This window comes from Amia ocellicauda, chromosome 20 (genome assembly GCF_036373705.1).
Source record: "Amia ocellicauda isolate fAmiCal2 chromosome 20, fAmiCal2.hap1, whole genome shotgun sequence".
NCBI classification, from domain to species: Eukaryota; Metazoa; Chordata; class Actinopteri; order Amiiformes; family Amiidae; genus Amia; species Amia ocellicauda.
In genome coordinates, this window is record NC_089869.1 from 18,201,839 (window position 1) to 18,219,820 (window position 17,982).

At 36.6% G+C, this 17,982-nt stretch overlaps 1 protein-coding gene across 1 annotated transcript in view; it reads left to right on the forward strand.

The window, feature by feature from the left end:
- The window catches only part of pcdh15b (protocadherin-related 15b), a 139,122-nt gene that overhangs the window by 39,957 nt on the left and 81,183 nt on the right, over window positions 1-17,982 (forward strand). The window contains exons 8-10 of the mRNA XM_066693290.1: window positions 12,592-12,700; window positions 13,119-13,231; window positions 16,045-16,251. Of these exons, the coding sequence (XP_066549387.1) occupies window positions 12,592-12,700; window positions 13,119-13,231; window positions 16,045-16,251 (429 nt within the window). The remainder of the gene's footprint in view (window positions 1-12,591; window positions 12,701-13,118; window positions 13,232-16,044; window positions 16,252-17,982) is intronic.

Genomic DNA, 17,982 nt, shown 5'->3' on the forward strand with positions numbered 1-17,982 from the left:
CGCTCTGCGCACGGTGTCATTTCCCGAGGTAGGATTGATGAGACTCTAAAGCAGTGTTTCATAAGTAAAGTTGAGATTTCGTTTTTCTGTAAACAGAACTGAAAATAACGAAGGCAAGGTTTACACGGTGGGTTGAAACCTTGAAGGTAATTTGTTATATTGTAAGGTGTCTATTCAGATTGCCCTATTTTTTTTCTTCAAAGTAAAATATTATTTTTGTTTCACTACACGACATACAGTATTTATAAGGGTGTGCAGGCAATTCCTTTTCTCAAGGTAGAGTGGAGTATTTACCTTGGAGTAGCATATTTTAAAGGAGCCGGCGTCAGTGTTTATCTTTTTTCTCCTGGAGTGGTATAAGTATGTGATTGCAATTTTAAACGATTATTTACAATGAGTGGAATGATAAAATGTAGCTCCTTAGCCGACAGTGGAAGATGAGTGAGCTTCAAAAGAGAACTCAGATCTGAAAGAGAAGAGCAGACGTAATATGTCTTATATCGACTGTAGATCTTAATTCTCTCCATTGAAGTTCTTGCAACACTAATTATTGAACCACTTGGTACTGCTTGATGTTCAGCTTTAGAAGTCTTTTCAGCAGCTGTTTTTACTAGCTAGATTAGTTAGCACTTCGACTGAGACCCTAACCCGAACAAGAATAGCAAACCCATCCAAAAGAGCAGAATTTGGAATAAAAAAAACTAAATAACAGGAAAATGCAGGTGACAGGACATTACTCCTTTAACGTGTTAATTCTCCCTCTTCAGGAATGATTGTTAGGCGTTGTTAAACTGTACTCACTGTGTTATTTTTCAATCATTTTAGTCGTGGGAAGCTTCGTCCTGTAATAAACGTCACCGTGGTCCTCTCTTCTGATGTTTTTGAGTCCCATAGGCTTAATCATGGCTTTCAAGATGATAAATTATATCCAGTTCATTTGTTTTATATTGACTATTACAGTAAACCACACAAGCATGCCCTCTATTAAAATAATTATTCTATTTAGTAGCAGAAGAGGAGTACCGTGCATAATAAGCAGAAATGGATTGACGGCCCATTGCACTTGATAGCATTTTGCTGCAAAATTATCTGTACGCAAGGAAAAGCAAATACCCATATATATTTATTTTCTAAGTGTAACTCATATGATGGCTAGATTTTTTATTTATGTTTAGGTGGAACTGTTTTAATGTTACTTTATTTAGTATCCTTACAATGATTTTTTCTACTTAAATAGATTTGAAATATTCAAAAGTAAAGAAACTTAACAAAAGTAACAGCAACACAAAGTGCTTCTTTGTATGTGCCTGTGTGTACATATACATAGATATTTACAGTATAATAGTAAAATAATCAAAGGGGGCTGTCACTTTAAATTTTTATTGATATCCAATGTTTTAATACACTGCCTGCTCTCAATGTGCAATCTCTCGATAAGATTTGCTAAAATCTAAATGCCACTACAAACAAGCGAACCATGAAAAGGCAAAAATTACAAGATCGTGGATTCACAGGTAATTAGTTTTACACATTCGGCTTCAGTACCTCGAGTGGTGACACTGATTAATAGAAACTGTTACTAATTTAAATGTAAAATGTGTCGTTGCCGACGAGAGAACCTTGAGCGTATTCAGAGGACAGTCACGTAAATGAAAAAGGGAGACAAAAGTGAATTTTACAGGCCTCTTGTGAAGGCACTTGTATTGCTGATTCCTGAAAAGATCTGGATTTGATTGAAAATATTCACTGAAGTCCTCTTTAGACAACCTTTTCCTCAAATGTCATATTTATGTACACATTTTCTTTCATAAGCGTCTGAATAATACCACCAAACACAGCATCTCTTGTGTGGTTCCTTATCAGCGTGCTTCAGTTGCTCAGAATTATACATCTTTGTCACTTATGTTTCTTTTCTGAGAGGCCCTCGTATTAAATCAGGCGACAAATGCCCCAGCTGGGTCAAGAGAAAATTAGGGAATCACTGTATTACTTCATTGATATCCAGCAAACATTATTTACCAAATAATAATAATGTGTGTGTGTGTCACTTGAAGATGAAAATGTCTTTATCTTGACTCTAGATTTTGTTTTAGAAGCAATGCAACTGCTATAAATCTGAAGACAACTTATAATTGTTTTTGTTTTTCAGACTTTGTGAAAAATATGGGTTTGATCGTTTAAAAAAAGTATTTTCTGTGCTGTGAGTTGTTTGAAAGTCGTAGAGAAAAGAGAAGTGTTGTGTAATCACAAAGTTTGCATAATAGTGAATAGAATTAGGCCTTAAATAAGATAACATATGTTGAAAGTTGTGATAAACGCTTTCTACAGTATGTATCGACCTTAAAGAAAGCAGGGCCTTGCGTTCTAGAATTGGTAACATAATTTGTACCACTCAAGCAATATGCTATGCTATGTCAAGAATGTTTGACATTCAAAAAAATCAATTTTCAGTGCTGGTTAGGGCCATTTCCCCAAACAATCCTTTCTGCAAAGTTTATATCAGGTGCTGTGATAACCTTTAACAAGCAGTAAAGCTGGGAATGTATTATTCTACCTAAATTAAACTGGGTTCAAAGTCTTTGACCAAATGACCAACTGCAAGTATTACAAGCAACATGCCTTTAAACCCCGGCGACTGTAATCTTCAGGAGGATTTGACTTTGTTGTTAACAAATGCATTCAAGGACACATTTTATGACGCCTGTCAGAGAGAACACAATGTGCGACAACGAAGGCCTATGATCAGGTATTCATCAGCATCACAAACATCGGCTATTATCAGACCCCCGCTGCAGAAACTTCTCGCCAAGGTTTCCGTCGCTCACCAAGCCTGTCCATCATATCTCTGTGAACAATTTTAACTCCCCACTTTATCTTCTTGTCTGGCTCTTTTTCACACCACATGTCTTTCTTTGCTGCGCTCAAGTACTTATCTAAATCTTTTCATAAACAAATAGAATTGTATGTGGCCAGAAGAGAGGAAAAAGAAAAAAGAGAAGCTTATCTATCTCTGTATCTAGTTCTAAATATATATTTACATGTATTTCCGCCCCTTTCATTCCTTATTTTATATTCTATCGAGTGTGTGTTTGATGTTTTGTTGTACTCTGTTACTTAAGTTGTTTGTTTGTCTTAAGGGAACAGATACCATGACCATCATAAATTAGTCAACTTTGACAGGTGTCCTTTTCTATTATTATTATTGGTGTGCGTTTCCATGTCTTTCCCGCTCATTAATTAAGCAGGGAAGCTCAGCTTTCTCAATACGGTCGGGTTCTTGCTGTGTAATGAGTGGTACAATGGCCTGTTGAAGTGAGAAACAAATATAGTTTGCCAGTCTGAAGGACAGCCACTAGTAATGTTTTGGTTTGGGCTGAGCACAAATGTTTCTTTTATAAAATAATATTAAACAAACTATTCTAGCTTTGTATTTATTTATTTTATTCCTGATTCCGTGTTTGTATCAAATGTGTAAATTTCTAATATTTCAGTTTCTTCTAAATGAGTCACAGATTAGTTTTGTTTGTGTATAGTATCAAAGCCACAGGGAATACATGCTTAAAATATAAAGTAATGTAAAATGATCTAATTACATGAATTCCAAATTTTGTATCTTCATTTTTTAATGTTAATTGAATGTGGTTCATTTCGTGATAAGATTTTCTAGGCTGATGAATTTGTCATTCGTCACATTATATATTTTTACATACCAATATTCAGCTTTAAATATAAGGAAATGTGTATCCATTGAATTACATTTTGCTAATATTAAGCGGAGAAAAGCCCCAGGCATACCTCAACCAAGCAGTCACAGTGCAGTGATAGAGCATATTCATATAAATTAAGATCATGACAGTGTATTATATTAACTAAATTTAACATGTAAGCGGTGAAAAGCCGTGTACCGAGGACAAAGCCCTGTGGAACACCACAAGCAAAAGAAAGATAAGAGGAGATAACATATATATGATCAGTCAACTATGAGGGCCATTTAATTCACTCCTGCAAGCTTTTCAAAAGAGGACTATGATACTATACAATCAAAAGCAGCTGCAAAGGAAACTTAGTGGAGTTCCACAGGGATCAGTACTAGGGCCTTGACTTTGTCTAATCTATACTAATGATCTGCACTCTGGGATAGTTAGCAAACTTGTCAAATTTGCAGATTATACTAAAATAGGTGGCTGAGCAGATACAATCTCGGCAGCACAGGCTATTCAAAGGGACTCAGATAATATTCAGTTGTGGGCCGACACCTGGCAGATGAAATTCAATGTGGACAAGTGCAAGGTATTACATGCAGGTAACAAAAATGTCCAATATAATTACACTATGGGAGGAATTGAAGTCTATGTGGACTCCTCACTTTCTCCATCCAAACAATGTGGGGAAGCAATAAAAAAGGCAAACACAATGTTAGGGTATATTGTCAAAAGTGTAGAACTGAGAACAAGGGCAGTGATGTTCAAACTGTACAATGCACTAGTTAGAGCTCATCTGGATACTGTGGACAGTTCTGGCTCCACATTTCAAGAAAGATATCGCTGCTCTAGAGGCAGTTCAGAGGAGAGCAACCAGACTTATTCCAGGTCTGAAGGGAAAGTCCTACTGAGAGACTGAGGAACTGAACCTTTTCACCCTGGAACAGAGGAGACTACGTGGGGACTTGATTCAAGTCTTCAAAATCATGACAGGCATCGACCACATCAAACCAGAGGAGCTTTTCCAGATCAGCAGGGACACACGCACCCAGGGACACTTCTTCACACAGAGAGGCGTCACAATCTGAACAAACTCCCCAGAGATGTGGTAGAAGCTGAATATTTGGGAACATTTAAAAATAAACTGGATAGGATCCTTGGATCACATAGTTATTAATGGACACCAAACAAGCAACCAAAGGAGCACGATGGGTCGAATGGCCTCCTCTCATTTGTAAACTGTCTTATGTTTCTTATGTACCATAAGCTGACTGAAATAGGTTCATGATGATCAATAATTGCAAATTCCAAGGTCTTTAAAGCAATGTAGACGGGATAAATATGATCAAGGAACCAATTTATGTTATGTGAAGAAATGTGAGAAACCAAATAAAAAACTGTACAATAAATGTTTCATGCAGGAAGTATGGGAAAGCCAGGTTCAACACTTACCTAAATTAATAAATAAATAATACTTACAACCCCAATTCCAAAAAAGTTGTGACAATATGGAAAGTGCAAAAAAACAAACAAAAAGAGTCAGTTCAGTTCAGTTCACCCTGTACTATATTGGAAACACATTATTAACACATGATTTGATGTTTTACTGTAAATTTAATTTATTTTTGAAAATATACATTCATTTCAAATCTGACTGCAACACACTCCAAAAAAGTTGGGACAGTTGACTGTTTACCACTGTGTAACATCACCTTTTCTTTTAATAACACTTATTAAGCGTTTGGGCACTGAAGACACCAGTTAGTTAAGTTTAGCAAGCGGAATTTTCCTCCATTCATCCATTATGCATTTCTTTAGCTGCGCAACTGTACGGGGCCTTCGTTGCCTTATTTTGCGCTTCATAATGAGCCACACATTGTCAATGGGAGACGGGTCAGGACTGCAAGCAGGCCATGTTAGCACCCGCACTCTCTGCTTACGCAACCATGCGCTTGTAATCCGGGCACAATGTGGTTTGGCGTTGTCCTGCTGGAAAATGCAGGGACGTCCCTGGAGAAGACGACGTCTGGATGGCAGCATATGTTGCTCCAAAATGTGTACATATCTTTCTGCATTAATTGTGCCCTCACAGATGTGCAAGTTACCCGTGCCATGGGCACTGACACACCCCCGTACCATGACAGACGCTGGCTTTTGGACCTGACGCTGATAACAGCTTGGATGGTCCTTTTCCTCTTTGGCCCGGAGAACACGACGGTTGTTTTGTCCAAAAACTATTTGAAATGTTGACTCGTCGGACCACAAAACACAATTCCTCTGTGCTACTGTCCATCTCAGATGAGACCGAGCCCAGAGAAGTCGGCGGCGCTTCTGGACAGTGTTGATCTGTGGATGCAGCGGCGAATGATGTTGACTGACAAAGGTTTACCAAAGTATTCCCGAGCCCATGTCAGGATATCCATTACAGACTCATGACGGTGTTAAAAAAGTGACGTCTGAATGATTGGAGATCACGCGCATTCAGAAGTGGTTTTCTGCCTTGCCATTTATACACCGAGATTTGACCGGATTCCTTGAATCTTTTAATTATATTGTGCACTGCAGAAGGTGAAATGCCCAAAATCGATTTGTCTTTGGGGAATGTTGTTCTCAAAGTGTTGGATTATTCGCTGACGCATCTGTTGGCAGATTGGCGAGCCTCAACCCATCCTTGCTCTTGAAGGACGAGGCCTTTTTTGGAGGCTCCTTATATACTATGATTACACGATTGCCTCACCTGTTTCACATCACCTTCTTATTTCAACTTGTCACATCACTATTAGTCCTAAATTGCCCCTGTCCCAACTTTTTGATTAGGTAAAACATCAAATACCTTGTCTTTATACATTTTTTGTTAAAATACAAGTCAAAGTACATTTACAGATCACTCCTCTTTGTTTTTATTAGCATTTTCCATACTGTCCCAACTTTTTCGGAATTGGGGTTGTAAATACAAAAAGAAAACAATCTGACCACTGGTAATCTTGAGGGATTTACAGAAATACGGAAGTGTTCAGCAGATAAAAGGACTTGCTGAGAGAGAGCGAGGCACAGAATAGCTCCAGTAATACATTTGTATCTAATGATGCCAGAGATCAAACTGTCATGAGAACAGAGACTGACCCCCTGCTCACCGCGCTCTGCCCTGTACAACAGCAGCTTGAAACGGGACAGGTGATGGTCAGACAATTGAGAAATGTCAGAAGCCAGGTTGGGAAGCTGTCAGAACTTAAATACTCTGCCAGCTTAAATACTAATGAAAAATCCTCCAGTGGCAGGTAAACCTTGGTGATATTTCATGGCTGTGTCAAGTTTCCCCAATTTTAAACCTGCTTTCCTGGCTCTTTGACTGGGGGAGAGACTGTTTAGCTTCATGTTAATGATGATAACTACTGAAGCGTCATAATTCTAAATTAATGTTTTACACACCTTATAAATCTTCATTATATTAAAAGCAACACATGCATTGAAAAATCCACCTGTCATTCTGATGTTTAATATCGCCTGTCATCTTATAAAATATGTCCAACCTGATAACTTAGATTTTATTTTGTTTATTTATTTTACCAAGAGCACGATTTTTACAGCTGTATTTAGATCTGAATTTACACATTATTGAATTACAATATAGTTATTACAATAACTTTTAATGCATATGATTTTCCTCCGGTGTGCAAACTAAGAGTAACAAAATAATGTAAATTGTTTGAATTTGAATCTCAAGTGAGTTCAGATACGACACTACTTGTGGTAAAATAAGACATGTGAGTGTGCTGTGTTGAGTTGCATGATGTATAATGCATGATTTAGAGTTTATGGGCTGTTAACTGTGTAGAACAGAGGATCTGCCGAATCCTCCAAAGGCAGCACTTTTATCCGGAGTGTGATATACACGTTTCTCATGCGAACAACTTCAACACCAAAAGCCATTTTTAAAAATCAAATCCTTTCATAATTATTTCAGTTACTGGGAAACAGCTGCAACAGTAATGTGTGTCATCTGCATTATCCTTTTCTGAGCATTTTATACTTTTGTACTTTGTTATTGTGCATTCTCTTTTGTTCTCCTTTATTTTTTTAAGATGGTTAATTGCGATGCAGAATAATAGTTTAATCAGCAAGCGTTTGTGAAAGGCCTCTCTAAGCTGATTTTGGGGGATGTACAGTGGAAGTGAAATGCCTTCGCACAATGCTGTGTTTGCCTGTCAGTGAAGGATTAACAAACCTGCCCAGAACTGATATATTTCCCTGCATCGCTTCCTCCTGTACAGCTGTGAGCGCTGCCGTAACATTCGTTTCTGTGGGGGGGCATTGTGAGTTGGATTGTGAGTTGTTGCGGGGGGTGAGGGTGTGGGGAGACACCGGCGTCCATGCACATCATTTCCAATATCTCGGTGTACGAACATCGTAAATCAACAGGTCTTGTCTTGTTTGATCGATAAGGCTTTTTTGCGATATATTGAGCCTAGCTGTCTTGCGGAAGCTATAACCTTGTAAACATCAAGGGATGCAGAAGAGAATCTGCAGATTTTATAACTTGGGTTGTTTTGGAAAGATCTCATTAAAAGACACAAAACTAGTCCGGAGCTGCTGCATTATCAACATTTTCAGCTAAACAAGTAGAAGAGATGTTATTTCAAGACTCTGAGGACTTCAAGACTTTCAAGATTGTCATGAGATGAGGAGCCGATCCCCAGTTGGATTAAGTGTATTATTATTTATTTCATTATAATATTATAAGTCGTGGAATATCGACAGGATTAACATTTGTTGGTAAATGAGGCTTTGCTTTCAGAGTTTAAAGGGTCAATGACATCATTATACTTGTTTGAGGTCAGGGTCAGTTTCTAGTGCATCTGAGGTGAATTGTTGGCTCAGAATGCTCACCCCAGGACGTTGACAAATAATCAAATATCTAAAACTAAAATCATTGTGTTTACAGTTTCAGCTTTGCATAATCAGAGGACAGAATCTTAATATTGTATTCAGTATTTCTGTGTATGATGACCATTGATAAGAGCATGTGACTCACTGCTCACGGCAGTGCTTTTACTTACTTGACATACCGTATCATATACACACAGTGCATGATAGTAATCGCATGGACATGCTGAGTAATGCTAGCATTCCCCTCGATCATATACCAGCAAACACATTCATTCAGTAGTCATGTCACCATATGATACCGTGAAATGATAAACACAGACACGATTATCAGCATAACATTCTTGATCATACATATCTGTTGTGTGTGTGTTTTGTCAGTTGGGTTTGCAGAAGCTCTGTCTTGTGGGTCCGGTGATCAAAGCCGAGTGTCCGTGCAGGTGTTAGATTTAACTGCACTGTGATGATGCAATGCACTGGTTAGTCGGAATATACCAAACTTAAATATGTTATGGTAGTTTGGTGTGTTAAGTAAGTATATGTACATGTGCTTGACAGTTTAAAGTGATGTCATCCATATAGAAATATACGCTTAAGTACTGAGTAGTGATATAGGTACTTGTTATTCTTACTGGAATCACTGAGTTTTATCATAATAGTGGTATGATTGAACGGGATTGGGCTTCCTGGTTAAACGGAGCTCCGTTTTGAGTGCAATGGAGATCATTACTCACTGATTGACAGTCTGTATAATGATACAGTAACATGTCCCTATATATATGTATATCTGTCTTGTGTGTTGTAATGTATGTTTGTACTGGAGCACTGGGAATACAAAAATCATCACACTTACAAGCTATTGCGGTGGAGCCAACATGTTACTATAAAGAGGACTTGGTCCGTGCCTACGTGACAGAGCAAAAGTTTAATATCCAATCAAAGTGGGAATATGACAGAGAATTTGATTTACCTCTATAACTCCCATGCATCTTTTACCCTTTGCAATGCAGAGCACATTTCTCTCTCAGTAAACAGAAAAGACAGCTTGTATGACAGGCAGAGTTCAGCTAGAAAACCTTTATTCGGATAAGGAAACCATCAGAAACTCTAAACGGGGGTCAAGAAAGTAATGAAGAGTATTGTAAAGAGGTAATTTAACAAACAAAGAAAAACAGTGACCAGACGAGAGGTTAACAAACTGTTAACAAAATATTATATAGTGCCTACACTAAACAGTATCAATAGTATTTTATGTATGTATATCAATGAAATAGTGGCCTGTCGTTAGGGGTGGGTGATCTCTTGAGTTTCTTAACGTTCACAACAAAAGCTGTTGAAATTCTTAATAATAAATTCCCTGGCACTTAAATCTGTATATGGCAAGGAAAACATGTACATAACTGTATTATACATCAGATTATGAAAAAAATGTAGTATGTATCAGTGTGGATTCTCAGAGCCCTGAACCCATATCTTTCATATCTACCAGAGAGTAAAATCCACAATGCGCAATGCACATGGGCATAACAATTCAATTTATATTTCCTTTTTCCGTGTTTTTCCTACACCCGAGGTTATGCTCTTGCAGACCTCCAGGAGATAATAGCTGCTTGAAAAGGTATTGTTGCAAAACATCATTTTCCGGAGTTCAGAGATGTGACGATGGAAGTTTCAACCTGATTTATAGCAGTCACAGTGATGGTAATTACAGAGGATTAGAATTATATGAGAAACTAGGGAAATCATTTTTTCCCCATGGAGTTTAGCCTCAACTTGTTGCCACAGTTAATATTGAATTATAACAGATTATTTTGGGTTGTTGTGCCTCTTCCTTAAATTACTAAAACACCTTTAAAACAAATATGTGTGTTACCAATCTATTGAAACGTGTCTGTAACTAAGGTTTCGCAGCCGAGACCTTTTTTAAATGACACATTTCAATTTCTTCAGCTGACACTTTATCAAACCCTATTGCCCAGAAATACAGTGCATTTTATTTAAAGCTCAGTGAGTACAGGGTGTTCTGGCAGAATAATTTGTCTTGCCATACAAAAATGCTGTCCACAGGCTTGTGTTTTAGTCAGTCAGTACAGTATTTTGGAATAAAACAACTTTCAGTTTTTATATTCTGTCAAGACATTAGATACGTCACTAAGAACGCAATTTTATTCCAATGATATTTTGAAATCCAGAATAAGTGACACCTAGTTTTGTCCCTAGTGTTTTCAGTTGTATCATTGGTTATATTTGTTATGAGAAAGATGTATTCATAAATACATAATTATTCAAGTGTTGATGAATTACATCTGTTTATGTTCTGTGTCTGCATATATTTAAGATGATTCTTGAGACAATTCTTCTTCAGACTTGTCTCTTTCAGTCTGGTGTTTCTGCCCTGCTCTTCTGAGTGCTTCCTTGGACAGCCTAACCATCTGACATGACCCCAAATGAACACCTTGAAGACAAATTGAAGACATTGAATAGAAAGTCCCCCGCTTGTATAGAGTCTGGAGTTAAAGAATGTGGTACTTGTCTAGGATTGGAAAAAGACAGACCCAGACGTTCAATCAGACTCCCATCTCTTCAGTGAGGCAACACAGTCTGGCCTGTATTGGACCTACCCAATAACACACACAGTATTTTCTTCTGAAAGCACCGCTTCTCATTATTAGATCCCCAGTAAAGAAGACACTGTTGATCATTTTTGTTGACGTACATTTTTCAGTTGCACTTAAGTTAACTACCAGTTGTTAAAGTAATTTTGCCTTCATATGATTGCTCCATTATCAAGAACCTATGGTCTGTTATAAAAGCTGGATAGGGTATTATTTAAGTAGTTTACAGAAAATAAAATCACTCCTGAAATATGATTAATGATTCTATTTAATTCATTCTAGAACAGATTCATATATAAGCAGGGTAAGCAAAGTCTTAGATTTCACTTGATATAAGATACAAGGTTCTACCCTGAATATCCATCTAATTTGGGATATTGTGGATAGAACCTTATATCTTGTTTTCCATGACTGATCCATTATAGAGTGGCAGTCAAGCCTGCCGGCCATAAATTCCCTGGGCAAGTGGTATTTGAAAAGTATCCTAAGCGAGCTGAGGAAGAGTCAGTGTTTTACAGCATTGTGAAAGGTGACCAGACCGCTTTCCCCCTTTTCTTAAAGACATCACATCTGGAGATACCTAATCAATTTCCCACTAAAGGATCATTTTTAACTTGATTTGTTTTTCAGTTTAAATGGATTATGTATTGCATTAACTTCCCCTGCATCTACAGTGTGTCTAACAATACCTTTTAAATAAATTGTGATCTCTACTTAACAGCCAGATTAGAGCAATGAAAATACAGATTGATTTCTCTGTTATATAGGAAATGATACCATCAGGAGTTACAGGTGTGCAGCATAGTATTTGTAAGTCATATGTAAAGGTCACAATTGCCCAATTATGAGTATTATATGTGTATTTCTTGGAACTACAGTTAGAAGAGAGAATTATACAACTGCTAGGACATAGAAATCAATATGTTGTTCCAGGTCATTGAGTTTTTGGTGGAATACAGTTGTTGATAATAGACATAAACTGGAGCTGTTCCATTCTTAGATGTCATAGTTGTATTTTTGGTTGTCCTTTCATGATTGTTATTTTTATATATAAAGAGCCCACTCCTAGAGGCTTCAAGTATCAAGAGTTTACAGATGAGAGTTTTTTTTTAAATGTGTAATACTGTAAAAGTCATATTTAGCTTAAATATGTAGTATTTCTTTAATTTTCATCTGCACAGGTAATGCAACTATCCCTCAATGACTCACTTAATATTAGATGAACTATTACATTTTACATTTATTTTTATTTTTACATTTGTGGCTCACCATCTTTATATAAGTATGAATCAAACCCTTTTTAGGATCCTTAAATATATTGGACGTTTACACATCCATTGATGGTGCTGTTATATATTGATGTCTAAGTGTTCAACAAAATTTCATTTCAGACCAGAGTGAACCCAGTTAACGTCACTCCAAGCATTCTCGCGGTTGATCAAGACCGAAACATCCAGCCTCCGTCAGATCGACCAGGCATTCTTTATTCCATCCTTGTTGGTGGGTATCTGTCAAACACACCGTCATTTGCAATCAGTCACAGCTCACAATTCACCCAGACTTTGTAGGGGAACAATTTACTGTGTAAGCAGCATCGGATAATCAGTCCTCTGCATCGACAACAGGACTGTGGGGATGGAAGGTATTTACAGCCTCCCATGCTCACAGTGTAGTCTTCAAAAGGTCTTCACCTGTGGAAATCATGCTGTAGTATAAGAGCTTTGTGCCATCCGACATATTTAACTAACTGTGGGTGTTCTTTGTTATTTTTTCCAGTTAGTTTCCCCATCCTCCACAGTTCTCTTTTTCACGAACACTGTTCTCACTGTCCTTGCTTGCTTTTTATAGTATACGATATACAATTGTAAGCCATTGCTCTAAAATTGATATGTTGTTGTCATAAAAATCTTCTTTATAGGGGCACCGGATAATTATGCAAACTTCTTCAGATTAAATCAAACTACGGCAGAGCTGCGACTCCTGAGGCCAATCAGCCGGGACCTGTACCAGAGATTTGATTTGGTAATCAAGGTATCCTCAATTAGTCTTCTTTTGTCTCTTGGAACCATTGTAATCACCAGACAGTGTGATGTGGATTTTGCAGAGGAACAGTCTAATTTACCATGAACCATTGTAAAGATATAAAATAATGTTTCCTGCAGTACTAAATCAATATTAGGATGAGTAGCTGGCCTGTAACATTTTAAGGTAATTACACTGAGGTCTGGAGATGTAAAGAACAGTCCGTCTACCAAAGGGATTCTCAAAAGCATGAAGTGCAAAAAGTACGGTTTGAATTAATACATTAGTTTACTCAACAGAGTATTCAACTGTATTTCTGAACGTTTTACACCATCATTAAATGATGCCAACAGATACACAGTATATTTATTCAACTAAACAATGTGCCACAGATGTTTCTTTATACAAAATTAGCTCAGTGCTACTCTTTTAATTGCCTTTACCTGATTTATGTTGTACTGCACAGGGCACAGGTCTAATTTCATAACTCTTGAGTCTCTCTCGGAGGGGGGGATGGTTGAAAAAACAGCCACTCTTTAGGTGATACATGAGATTAATCTGTGGCCCCACACCAAAATGGCTAATTTGCTTTTGCGTTTCAATAAACAATAGTACTAAACCCCTGAGGAGGAAGGAGTTAATCCTCTTCTAGTTTTCTGATGAAGGAGGAAGGCAGTTTTTCTTCTTCTTGCATCCCACCTTAGATTAAACCCCTGAAAGGAACACAAGAAGGACAGTGACTTAATGACCTGCTGCCGGGATTTTAATCCACCTCCATTTCCTTGAAATCAGACGGAGTGTGTTTATGTCTCAAGCATGACCTTTCTCTGGAACTGCAGTTAATGAGTTAGAACCACCGCAAAATGGTTTGTTATTTGCAAATGTGATAAAAGCCTTCCCTTTATTATTAAAAATGAAATAAAGATTAACAGAATGGCTTTTGATCATTTAAATTAATAATTTGTCATGTCAAGCGAAATTAAGAATGAAGTTCCTCGGATTTGCCATTTTATAGGAGTAGGACATTCTTTGAATAAAATATGAAACCAGTTTGTAAAAACATGTAAAGTATGAATATCTAAACATGACTTATTATGTTTCCATTGAAAACAGTTTAATTACCTGTTTCAGAACCACCCTTCCTAAAAGCCTCCAACATATCATTACCGTACACCGTGTTTTGGTAAATTGTTCTAGCCTTTATCTTAATACAATGCAGTCAGGAGTGAAAACTAATTTGAAGCTACTTAATTGTGTACAGTACATTGCACATGACCAATATGGAGTTCAATGCAAACAAAATAAGAAATAGGGTTAGTATATCATTATACGTACAATATTTATTTCGCTTTATCTATTCAGCAAAGCATTCAAGCTTTCACGAATAAAATGAATAAGGAGGCATGACTAAAACAACGATGACAAAAGATAGCCCGGCATATTTAGCATGAAAACATTGGCCTCGTACTGCTGGAGATATCAATGCGTATATTAATAGGGTTTACTATTATTGGTAATTGTCTATACGAGGTCATAACAGTCAGTATAAATTAATTAAAGGTGATAAAATATTAATTATAAACACATTCAAATACTAATTTATTTATTTTTTCTAAAAAGAAGTCTGGAATTCCATGAGAACTTAGGAGTCAATTTATATCCTACTGGGTCAAATTGCCAGTGTGTTGGAGAAGGGTATTTTATAGCACTGGGGAATTCCTCGGGGTAGTATAAAGCTCCTTCCAGAGAATACACTTGATATTATTCTAAAAATAAATGCTTGAGTCAGCCCATGGTGAATCCCTGGTGTTATGAAGTAGTCTTAATAAAACCCAGCTGTGACTTACCTGCGAGACGGACCGCGTGCACTCTAACGTGCAGCAAACCGATGGTTATGTAACTGCAAAGTAGTTTGTAAATTAATGTCTGAGGCCTTGAAAAAGATAACAATTTGCATTTTTAGTAATCCAACGTTTAAAACCGTATATAAAAATATATTAGCCAGGCCCGTCTTTGTGCTGCAATTGAAATTCATCATGGGACAGGAAGGCAGTCATCAATTAGCTAATGACATGACTATCAAAGCCAGTGTATTTAATTAACTTGCTGCCAGCTGCTTTTTATATGCAAGGTTGATCAACTATCCTGAGAATCATAGTCCCACTAAATCAGTCATTTTTAGAGCTTGTGGCACAGTCTGCTATCTCCTCTCTGATCAATAATGCTTGCAATCATTTTCTCTGTGGTCATGATTGTCTTTTTTCACTGACCATGCTGAGTGAGCATGTGTTATAGAAGTATATCAGAAATGGAAAAAGATATACAATGTAGTCAATGTGCAATGAATACAGTTTATATATTATTACTGCCTGCTGAATTAATTTGGGTGACTCAATCTTGATGGAGGTTTTTGACTAAAGAGGGTTTGTTATCTAGAGGTACGACCAGGGGTATTTAATGTGTGAATGCTTTATGATATGATAGAGCCGAATCCGAGAAATCATAATACAGATACGGGTTAGAAGAGCACATCAATAATATAATAGCATCTGGACCATTAACACAGCTATGAATATCACGCCGGTTTGCCAGCTACAGCCTAATTGTATAACTGTGCACATTGTACAAAACCTATGCTATTAGCAACTCTCTGACAAATAGGATGTAGCAAAATAGGATGATTTTCTCACTGCTGATGATGTGACCAGGATGTGTCCATCTGACGCCATGAGATGAGTAATAAACGACCTTTTGAAACATGGTTCACATTTTTTTTAATGATTATTATTATTACTGTTGACTTATTTTTTAATTTGTTTTAGGCAGAACAAGACAATGGCCATCCCCTTCCAGCTTTTGCAAATTTACATATTGAAGTCCTAGATGAAAACAATCAAGCCCCCTACTTCCAGGTATCAACCTATCAAGGGTACATCATTGAGTCGGCACCCGTGGGCACAACCATCTCAGACAATGCAAATCTTACAACTCCACTCGGCATAATCGCTCTGGATAACGACATTGAAGAGGTGAGTTTAACCAGACGTATTGCAAAAACCACTGCATTTATACGTGAATCTTTTTAATTAGACTAATCAACAGAAAAACAGATTGTGAATTCCCAGCCACTAATCCTTTAAAGTATATTGTTAATATGAGATCATACTTATTTCTACTAGATACTAGATGTGTCTTTCATACAATACACTACTGAGAACAATTTAATAATCATATAAGGCTCTTTGGATGAATTTCTAAGTGAATTCTTAACCTAATTGCCAGCAACACTGGTACACTAAATTATCTGACAGTGTTCAGCTGACTTTATAGATTCCAGTGCAATTACACTAATTTATATTTGGGACATGTAGGCTTAATTCAGTTTTATAAAGTGTTATAGCCTTAATTCAGTTTTATAAAGTGTTGTAGCCTTAATTCAGTTTTATAAAGTGTTGTAGCCTTAATTCAGTTTTATAAAGTGTTGTAATCCCATTTAATCAGTACAGAGGACTGTTTAATTACTAGGAATTCATTATTATTATTATTATTATTATTATTATTATTATTATTATTATTATTATTATTATATTGAGCTTGAGGAGTGTTTGGTTTCAAATATTAAGGGATGCCGTTTTCAGTGTCATTTAATTTTCCCAACAATATGCTCATTGTTTTAACTTGGGGTCTTATGAGAACATTTCTGAATTTGAATTGCATTGTATTATATGAATGCAAATCTGACATGAGATCAAATTCCCTTGACAGCCACAGACAAAGCACATTTGATGGCCACCTAACGTATCTGCTATTTAATATATCAAAATCTATGAAAGGATGAAGAATTCTGCTTCACATTAAAGTTCAATTGCCATCATTAAAAAAAGAAACATTCTAATATCTACCATTTCCTTTTCAAGGCATCTGTATTTGCATATTTAAGTTAGTTTTGTCAAAGTTTGAATGCTGATCATTCAACTTTTTTTTTTTTAATCCCATGAAAGACGTTTTCAATCAGTATCAAAAATGCTTTTATTATTAATAAATATATATTTAGCGGGAAGTCATTCAACCTGCCTGGTGTCTGCTTGACGAGATCTCTCTCAGGCCTTTTTGTAGCTCAGTCCAATTAATTTTGTCACTTGACTCTAAGAAAGGCTTGAGAATTGTCTTTTCAAACACCATTCCTGTCTCTTGTCTTTTTGTTTTAGCTCGCGCCAGTTGCTGCTCCTGTAGGTACTAGGGACAATGGTAGTTCTATGCCAATTAGAAGTGTGACGTTTTTGTGTGTGAGTGAGCGTGTGCTTGTATTTTTAGATACATGCCTCCCATGCCATTTGAAATGTTTAAATTTGTATTGCATGACACTTTTTCATCTCTTTCTGATCATCCGTAGCTACTGTTCTTTATTGCTGATCCTTTTTCAACAAAGTGGGACTTTTTTGGCATTACTCCTGATATTTCTTAATATCACGCCCTAAACAAAGAACAAATAATCAATTCATTCTCTAAATGATAGTGGAATCAATTCGAAAATTAATGTAAAATAGTTCCAATACAACAACTACATTTTACAACGCAGAAAGAAGTAATTACTTTATAAAATAAATACATAAATAGAGAAAAATGTATTAAATTTCCAATGTGTTATACATTTTAACCTTTGCAAATAAATGTTTTTAAATCTGTTCTCAATTATTTTACTGACACATAACCTTAAACAATGTTTACACTGGATCAGTATTGTTCTTGTTTTTATAGGT